Source organism: Musca autumnalis, unplaced genomic scaffold (assembly GCF_047663935.1).
Source record: "Musca autumnalis isolate F117 unplaced genomic scaffold, ASM4766393v1 scaffold_5, whole genome shotgun sequence".
In the NCBI taxonomy this organism is placed as follows: Eukaryota; Metazoa; Arthropoda; class Insecta; order Diptera; family Muscidae; genus Musca; species Musca autumnalis.
This window is the reverse complement of record NW_027412088.1, coordinates 7,749,363-7,759,439: the sequence shown is the minus strand read 5'-3', so window position 1 is coordinate 7,759,439 and position 10,077 is coordinate 7,749,363. Positions and strand designations below refer to the sequence as shown.

Here is a 10,077-nt window from a genome sequence, read left to right as displayed (position 1 = left end):
AAAAAAATTTGAATAAATAACGATTTTATACAGTTTTGAGGGGTGTACGAATATGAACTTTGCATACTGTAGTAGATTTTATGAAATTGCAGTAGTGTACGAATACAAAGCAACTGAAGTTTCGGAAGTCAACCTTTCTTGCTCCGCTTCAATTCTGACAAAAGAAATAGTTTGCCATTTTATTTTTATCCTTTTATCAGAAATGAAGCGGATCTAGAAAGCAGGCCGAATACATCAATAAATTGTTGCTCTGTTCCAGAATATGCAAGAAACTACTAATCTAATTTTTACTACGATAACATTTTTTTCTTTATGTTTCGGAAAATATAGTAAAAATTAGTAGATTCTCGCAGTTCTGGAACATTATCTTTCCCAAAAAATAAATCATTATATGCAGGTATATTTCTTCGTTTTTTTATATTTTAATAATAATATTTAAAAAACGTTGTGTGTATATTTTAGTTAATACTATTTTAATATCTATAATACCTATAAAAACAAAAATTATTATTAACCGGAGGAAAAGAAAGACAATCTGAAAGCCAACTCCACCATATTTGCTGGCATATCCGATCGGTGGCAAACATAAACTTCTCTTGCAGGCGATAAAAATAAACGACCTACGACAGCAAATTTATACCTTTCCGAAGTGTTTTTGTCAACCACTTCCATTGTCATGCCATGTTCTTTTACCGGAATCATTATATCTCGTATATTTTGATTTCTTTGCGACGACTCTCGTCTCTGTCTTGCGGATTGCAGAGTTTTACGTATTGCATGAAATGCCAAATGCATTTCCCGGGCAAAAGGGGCCGCATCCTTCATAGACTTAAGCGGTGAAAAGGAAGTGCAATTCGTTACATCCACATAAATGTAATAGTAAATGTTATTGATGCAACCCGACGATATGTTGATTGGGACCACATTACTTATTTCTTTCCACAAAGATTCGGTGACTTGTGATTGCAATTCGGCATCTATAGCGCAGCGTAATATATTCTCTTCCATAAAATTTTCCCAATCGGAGCCACTATCACTATCTTCGGCATTCGCTGTAAGTCGTTTCTTGCTTGAATCGTCTTCACTTGGTGTTAAACTGTGCACCGAAGAACCGCCCAAAGATGAACACATTTGCGTATCATCGTCATAGTGTACGCTTCTTTGCATATGACTTGCACTGGCTGAGGATGGTGACGATTTACTTCGGATAAGGGTTAAATCATTCCTTTTGCCATCTTTGTTTGAATCCATTAATTTGCCATCCAGAAATGTGTTTTGTATTTCCGGCCTCTTGTTCGAAACAGCCCAAAACATCGACAATGATTCGATGCCACATTGCAGCAAATGATCCAGTGTCTCCTGGATTTCTTCAATATAGAAAAGGGACGGCATAACTTTCGAGTTAATATCAAAATCCGGTGGACAAAAGAGCTTTAAAATAACGCTCAAAATCAAATGGCCTCTGCCACAAACTGCCAAAAAGCACCTATCATTCATATCGGGAAGTTTGACCTCTTCCCAAATATATAATTCTTTTGTGCTATGTTTGGCACTGAATTCGAAAACACCGCGGCAACGTAGAAATATCTCGACATAGTGTCGCATTTCTAAGGGCATTTGTGATGTCAACATAAAATAGTCGTAGTACAGTGCGCTGCCGTAAATGAAGAACTCTCGATGAGTGTTTAATGGTTCGTCATTCCAGTTGCGATAATCCATCGCTTCCATTTCGCTAAGCGCATCAAAAATCCGTAATTGTGCTTCTTTTGGAAGCGGTAAGTGGCGTGACTCCTTCAAAGCTTCCTCCAAGGGAAATTCACCTCTCTGTCGATCTTTTTGACACATCAAACGCATGCGTTGAATGTTACAAAAGTTCTGCATAAACTGAAGGAATACAACATTCTTGAAACTATCTAAGTTCATTTGCAGTTGCATAAAAGAGATATAAGTCAAAAGTTCATCAGCTCGAAGATTGCCCTCGGGAATAGTTACCATTGAGGCGAGATACGAAAACAATACAAGAAATCCGTTTAAATTGCGATAGAAGACCAGGTAATCCTCATTATTGAATGACAATTCAGATGCAAACGGTTTGGTCTTTAGCTCCTCCGTAAGAACTGTGCTGAGTGTTAGAAAACTTCCACGTCCCTTATAAAGGAAATTATCGGGATTTTCTGGGAAGTAATAGAGTGATTTTTTGTGTTCGTCATTTTGATAGCATTCCGGTGGCAAGATTAACAAACCAAATACCATTGATGAAGTATTGTCCCAGGACTTTTGCAATTGTTTGGAAAATTGTGTGTAATTTTCGATTTTAGAGAATGAGTGGCCGTTACTCTCTGCGCCTTTGGCTTGGTCCACAGATGAAGACGATGAATTCTGGCCCTGGAACTTAAGGCAAACTTTTGTGGGTTCATCAAACTGTAATAACAATTCATCAATATTGCTGGCCCTTATTTCAATGTTGTCCAATGACTTGAACCAATCTCCCCTGCCTATAGGAATGTGTTTGGAATGTTGGAAGAATTCTGGCATATCGTGTATGAAGGCATCCACCATTAAACATTCCGGCTTATCGGCAAAGGGCACCACACTGAATCCCAATATCGATTCGACAGCTGTAGAGCGACGGCCGAAACGATATCTATCGGCAGCAGTTATTACAAGTTCCAGTGTTTTACAATTGTCTTCTCCGGTATTGACATTGCTGAACAGAATATTATTGTTTGTAACTTTCGAAGACTGTTGGTCATCTTCTTTGTTGTTTGGTCTACGACTGGATTTTTTGCCACTTCTTGAGGGTAAATCCCTTTGGAAATCTACTCTAGCATCACCTGTTGCTGCGGCTGCTGTTGATGGTGCTGTCTTGCATATATCGATCGGTATGTACTCAATATAAAACAATGATCCATCTTCACATACGTATTGTTCCCAGTTGGCAAATTCGCTATCACTGTATGAATTACTGTAGGACTCATCTTCGGAATTACTGTCCGAGTCTTCCGGCTGGTATCTGCGCATTGTAAACAAAAAAAAAATCAGTAATGTATCTGCGCATGCGTGTGTGTTGGTAGACTCAATAGTCGCAAAAATGCTTACAACGCCGTTAGAAACGCATACCTATATGTGGTCGAAAAACAGCTGATGAAATTAAAAATTTTCAGAGAAATGTATCTGAAATATCTTTCCTAGATTTTTGTTCTATGGAGTGGTGGCTTGTATGTGCATTGTATTTATCAATTTTTTCCCATTTTAATGGGTATTTACCCATTTCTCATCTATTTTAAAGAAAAAATGTATTGTAATCGTTTATTAGTCTTTGTAGAAGATATTAATTTAAAATAAGTTGCTAACCGCTTTTCGATGTCAACATCAATGCGTAATGTATAGGTTGGCATAGAAAAGTGTTTTGAATTCAAAATCAACTGTATTCTGAATATAAAGTTTTGTCTCACTTTCGTGGAAAAATTTCCGGGGATTGGAAATGTATCCGAAAACTAAGCTAAATGAAATTTTCCCGCAACGGTTGTGTTACGTAACCAACATTGTATTTTCATATACACAGAAATTTAAAGTAAATAAATAAAATAAATAAATTTAAAGTAAACGTTTTAACAAATTTTATTGGAATTGATATAGAATGACAAAGGTTTATAAAATATAAATGATAAAACAATGCTTCGAATAACTTAACATATACGAATGGTATTTTTGCCCATAACAACAATGACACCTTCATCTTGTATTTCTTTAAGAGCATCTTCAAATTGTTCTCGTGTAATAAGCTAGAAAATGCAATTCCGGGTTAGAAAGATATGTATGCATGTATTAACAACAAAACAACTTACGATTTGAGAAGATTCTTTAATTTCTTTGAAAAGTTTCTGATATGGGACAGTGGGAATTTTACCCTTCTTTTGAAGATTTTCTTTAATTGAGGCCACCAAGTCGGCGCGTTTTTTACGAGCTGCTGTAGAAAGACCAGTGGTCAAAATACCAACATCTATTTTTCCCGATAAGGGATCTGTTGCTGATTGTTTCAATGCTTCACGGTGTAAACGCCATGCTTCTTCAACATCCTGTACTGTCACCTGCTGACTTAAACGCACTTTAGCATGTGCTTCTGAAAGACGAATCAAACTTTCAAGCTGTCTAGGGTAAGCAGAAATTTGTCCACGTCCAGATCCAACTTTACGCATATCAACATAAGCTTGTATAAGACGTTGTTGAGCCTCTTCTGATAGTGTGGGCGAAATGTGTTCTCTGGCATATGCTATGTAATCTCTTAAAACACTCATGTCCTAAATGGATGTAAACATTTTACTAGGAATGGAGGAAGTAGAAATTGATTTGAAAAACTTACAAACATTGTGTCCTCTTCTTCATGACGTGTAATGTAATACAACGATACTAAATGACCGGCCAAACGTCTGTCAAAAACTTCATCTTGAGGGTCTAATACCAGGAATATTAAATCAAAACGTGATAGCAAAGTGTGAGGCAGTTGAACATTGTCGATAATATTTTTCTTTTTATTCCATTGAGATTCGGCTGGATTGGCTGCAGCCAAGATAGATGTGCGAGCATTCAATTGACAAATAATGCCTGCTTTGGCAATACTCAAAGTTTGTTGTTCCATAACCTCATGCAAAACACTTCGAGTAGCATCGTTCATTTTATCAAATTCATCAATACAGCAGACACCATTGTCGGCTAAAACCAAGGCACCCCTGTAAAAAATTTAGTAACGATTTTTGATTAGCCAGAGTAAAAAGAAAACCAAATTAACTCACGTTTGCAGTACTAATTGTCTTGTTTCGGGATCTTTTGTTACGTATGCCGTTAAACCCACAGCGGAAGAACCTCTTCCAGATGTGTATTGCGAACGAGGTACTAAATTAAAGACATATTGCAATAATTGTGACTTGGATGTACCAGGATCACCACACAGTAGCAAATGAATTTCCGACCTAAAGTTTTGTCTGCCGAGTGTAGAATGTTTCTTTTTTGTACCGCCAAATAATTGCAACAGTATACCCTTCTTGATGTCATCATTTTCATAAATGGAAGGAGCAATGGCTCGAGACAATCTATCATAAATATCTGGCTTTTGAGACAATGCATGTAGTAATTCAACACGTTCTGGAGGGAAAATGTGATCCTTTCTGAAAATAAAGTGAAATGAATAATCATCCATGTAAAATATTTAGTTTTTTCCTCACCCTTCTTCCTCTTCGTACAATCTTTTATTGTCAACTTTTCGGAAATGAACGACATCAATATGTGTCTTGTAAACACTTTTAACCGACGATCCGGTTCTAGTGTTTTTCATAGGCGTGGCACGATAAATACCGGTGACTGTTATACGATCACCTGGTTGCACTTTATCAACCAGGTCATTGTGGGCATAAAGCAACACATTATGTGGTGTCTGACCTGCAGCCATATCGTCTGGAGACTCTTGAAGTTTGATCAATTGTTTATCAGTAAACTCAGAACGGTTGTGAACCAAACGGAAACAATGATTTGTATTACAGTTTGTACACAATGTGGGTTGGGCAATGCGACCACGATCAACTTCTACAGTTGTCACAAAGTCGCAAATGATGCACTTAAAGAAAGCTTCTCTCATTTCAGGAATAACATTCGATGTTCTGATAACCATACCACTGATGCTAATAAGCTGATCCATATCTTCCGGATTCAAAGAACGCATATTGCGGGTCTTGTCAGCATTAAAAGGCCGAACTTGTATTTGATGTTCAAGTATTGCGGCTGGATAGCGTTCGAAAAACATCTCGTTTACTGCCATATCAAAGCTAGGAATAACTTCTTGGGGATAGCAGATAAGCTGGCGGTATAATGCCTCATCGAATGTTTTCAAATGAGCACAGTTAAGATTTAAATAGGGTTCTTCCAGAGTATGGATTTCTTCAAGTTTTTGCAAATAGAGTGGCTGATTAACGTCAGTGTTTTCAGAGATTTCATCTTGTTCGGCCAATGGGTCAATGTAACGCAACAAGAACTGCTTAAATTTGGTCTTGCAGTGACTTACAACAACGTTGGTGCCCCACACAACCATTTGTGGAGCCGAAGACACTTCCGAAGCAGGATCAGTCGTTTCCGATTGACGTTCTGGTATGGGTTCCAGCTTTAAAAACAATGCGTTTATAGAATATATTTGCGAAAGAGTAAATTTCTACTTACCCCAGTACCTCCAATGGCAACTTGCCGCATCTTTTTATCAGTTCGTATATCGGGACGTGCCCGCAGAGGAGTACCACGAATTCCGGAACGTGGTGTTCGAATTGAACCCATGGAACTTGGTGTGCCATAATTCAATGGAGATGACAAGTCAATTTCACTCATATTTGCTCCCAAGCCACGGGCTGGACTTGTGGCTGGTAAACTAATGTTGCCCGGCGATGTTGGAGGCAAACTAATATTGTCCGAAGCCTGACCATGTCTAGGGCCCATACGCATTGGAGTTTCTGCATCTGGAGCATTTATTGCTGTATGAGAAATAATTTACGTTAATTGTTTATAATGGTTCCTCCTTCATTTGCAGGAAATACTTACAGCGCGTTGGGGTCTTTTGACCTTTAGATGTTATAGCGCTATTTGGTGTTCTTGCTGGACTGGACATATTCAATATCTTCTTAACTTCTTGCAACAAAATCCAAAATTACTTTTACTCTTCAAAAGTCAACAAACAACTAGTGCAAAATAATTCACAACAAACAGCATGCAAGCCGAAGAAGCCGCTAATATGGCGCGAAATTTGTGCAACACCAGTGTTGCATTCAGGAATAAAATGGTGGATTCACACTCTACGATATACACGTTATGTTTACTTGGTGTTTACAAAACTCAATTTTGATCAGATAATAGCAAACGTTCAAAATCTTTTTTTATCGGTTCTTTACACGATATGTTTTTTACATATGAGTTGTCACTTCTCCCGTACAAAATGTATATGCAAAGTGACAACTCATATGTAAAATACATATCGTGTAAAGTACCCATTAATGTATACATTAGGCCCATACCTATATACGGACGTATACCCAGGGCGTGCGTGGTGAAAAAAGTAGAACACATGTATTCTTATGAGAACTACCGGACTTTTACTTTCATGTAAAATTTTCAGTGAAATTACTCTTAGTCCCGGTCCACACTAGCGTGAATTTTATTAAAAAATTTCATGAAATTAGGCGATCTTAAATCGAATTCCTCACTGCTGCAATTTTAAGATTTTACTCTACTATGGAAGTCGATCTTGAGACGCATCATTTCATTTTATTTTTTTAATGAAATCACTCTAGTATGGACCGGGACTAAGCGATTTCAATGAAATAATTTAATGAAATTAGGCGTTCTTAGATCGGGTTTCATACCAAAGTAATTTAATGAAATTGCTATATTGGGGAACTTCGTCTAATGGGTACTTTACACGGTATGTTTTTTACATATGAGTTGTCACTTCACCAATACAAAATGTATATGCAAAGTGACAACTCATATGTAAAAAACATATCGTGTAAAGTACCCATAAGGGGTAGTTTACACTATATGTAAATGTCATATGACACAAAATAAAATCATTCCATATCTACCCACGGAGGCAATGTGGAGACGTAGTTTTATTACATTATTGCTGGTGTGGACGCACAGAATAAATTGCGTAAGGAAAATCTCCAATATTGCACATATTAGCGAATATATAACGATGGAAAAGTTCATGTAATATGACATTTACATATAGTGTAAACTACCCCTAAGAACGCCTAATTTCTTTAAATTATTTCATTGAAATCGCTCTATTGGGACTATTGGGGTGGAGTTGGAGTCAATAGGTCTGTACGATAACCCAAAAGTTTGTACAAATTTTTACAAACTTTTACAAAATGCTGTTCGACAACAAACTTGCAAAGTAAAAGAGAGCGAATTTGGAGACAATTGTGAGAGAATTTTGGAGAGTTTTGTTTACAAGTTCTTGCAAGGAAAATTGTTCTTGTAAGAATTTGCAAGTGTGATCAGTTGGTTTGAATTCGAATGCTTTGTGGCGGAATTCTTGGCAAAAAAACATAAATAAACGTTTGGTTATTAAAATAAATAGAAATAAAAAAGGGAAAAAATATTAAATAAATTTTGGAAAGCGATAATGTAAGTATAATGACTTATTATGTAGTTTGTGGTGACTATTTTTTATTTATTTTATTTAATCTTTTCCGCCAACTTCTTCTTGTTTATCAAATCAGCTGACTTCTTGCAAGTGCTGGCAAGTTTCTGTTCGATAATAATCTACAAAGTTTTAGCTTCGAGAGAGTAAAATTAGTGGAGAGAGGTTACTGAGAGAACTTTCTGAGTACTTGCAAGTACTTTTCACTTGCGAAGTGATGAGAAGGCAACATAAAAAACCTTTTCGATGATGAACCATAATCAGAGGCGAATGTAAAAAATGCAGGGGAGATGGATGAAGTAAATTAAGTTTCAATTAAAATTAATTGATATTAATAATGCTATTAATATATTTTTTTTCACATATGTATGTATTCTGGGATATTTCGCAATGGCTTGCATTTTATGGCATCTTTGGATAATTTAATTGACGTTTGCGCTATGGAATTGGCATCTAAACCCAATGTATTTATTAACCCAATGATTACACAAGCAAGTAAAGGCCTCGACACATAAGAAGCATGGCATTCTTGCTTAAGTCATATCTGGTAAATGACTAAAGACCAAGTTCGACCTATTTCAAATGTGATTCTGAAATCTTTTTATTAGCTCTTCTTGGTCTTTAATCTTTTATCAGATATCCGCATAAATGCAAAAATGGTCACACCTTCAGGCATTTATAGATTGATGGCTGTTCCAGAACTGCAAGAGTCTACTAACTTTTACTATTTCTCCGATAACATAAAGGACAAAATGTAAAGGCCTCGTCACATAAGCGGCATGGCTTGTTAAGTCGGCATCATCGGCTGGCATATTTGTAAATGAACAAAAGGAAAATGATAACATAGTTACCATATGTTTCCATTTTCCTTTTGTTCATTTACCGAATATGCCAGCCTATTATTTAAGCCAGCCAGAAATCCTCTTATGTGACGAGGCCTTTATCTTAGTAAAAAGTAGCAGCTTCTTGCAGGTTTTGGAACAGAACATGAGTTTCCCACTACAGCAACTTCATGATTTTAATCTACTGTGGAACCCTAGTTTTCATGAAATTGTTTCAATGAAACCCTCTAGTGTGATCAAGGACTAACATGCCGACAGTTGTGTATACATATTATAGTCGAAACTTCAATTTTTTCGATCTGACACTTGCATCAGTAAACGTTCCGAAAAAAATTGGAGTTACCTTTGCTCTGTTCCAGAACCTTCTTTATGTTATCGAAAAAAAAAATAGTAAAAAGAAGTAGATTCTTGCAGTACTGGAATAGACCATTTCAAAACACTTAAGGCCTGCGTACATAAGCTGCTTTGCCTGATTGCCTTGCTTTGCTGCTTCAATAAAAAATAAAAGAACAAAGAAGGCCGACCCAATTTCCAACTGATGGCAACCCAGTTCAAAATTTCGTCTTTATTCTATTATTTGTATTACGTCAGAAATGAAGCAGGAAAGCAAGGCAATCAGGCAGAGCGGCTTATGTACGCAGGCCTTTACACTGATTACTGACAAGGAAAGTGACAATGAGGTTGATAGTTGGTGTGGCAGTGAATATGTGTGTGTATTGGTATTTGTCGAACTGTCACTTGCATGTGTAAACGGGGAGTAAATCCGGTTAAAACTGTTTAGAGCAATAACAAGACGTTTACCAAAGACAATTTGTCTTCAAACACAATCCTGGGGCTGGATTCTTGTTCTATGAAAATTTCAAATGAAAATTATTTCCTTCATAATTTTTTTTCATTTGACAGCTTTTTCCTTTATAAAAAAAGTTTTCATTTCATAGAAACCGAATTGAACCCCTGATTTACTAGCACATACATACATTTGTCGTTTGTCTCCCAGCAAAAAATCAATTTCTTGCAGACAGTAGGGGTAAAAATTGTTTGACATTGTTGACA

The 10,077-nt window shown here is 36.6% G+C and overlaps 2 protein-coding genes across 2 annotated transcripts; both read right to left on the bottom strand.

Annotated features, from left to right (window-relative positions):
* Positions 1-398: 398 nt before the first annotated feature.
* On the bottom strand, positions 399-3,164 carry in (inturned planar cell polarity protein). Its single transcript, XM_073956745.1, has one exon. It carries the CDS (start codon positions 3,019-3,021, stop codon positions 511-513), a length of 2,511 nt encoding a protein of 836 aa, XP_073812846.1. The 5' UTR covers positions 3,022-3,164; the 3' UTR covers positions 399-510.
* Positions 3,165-3,596: 432 nt separating this feature from the next.
* dpa (disc proliferation abnormal) lies at positions 3,597-6,899 on the bottom strand. The gene is made up of 7 exons (XM_073956744.1): positions 6,580-6,899; positions 6,208-6,512; positions 5,223-6,151; positions 4,794-5,165; positions 4,364-4,730; positions 3,849-4,301; positions 3,597-3,785 (listed from the first exon to the last, which is right to left on the bottom strand). The coding sequence occupies exons 1-7, from the start codon at positions 6,644-6,646 to the stop codon at positions 3,690-3,692; spliced, it is 2,589 nt and encodes an 862-aa protein (XP_073812845.1). The 5' UTR covers positions 6,647-6,899; the 3' UTR covers positions 3,597-3,689.
* Between the last annotated feature and the right edge of the window lie 3,178 nt (positions 6,900-10,077).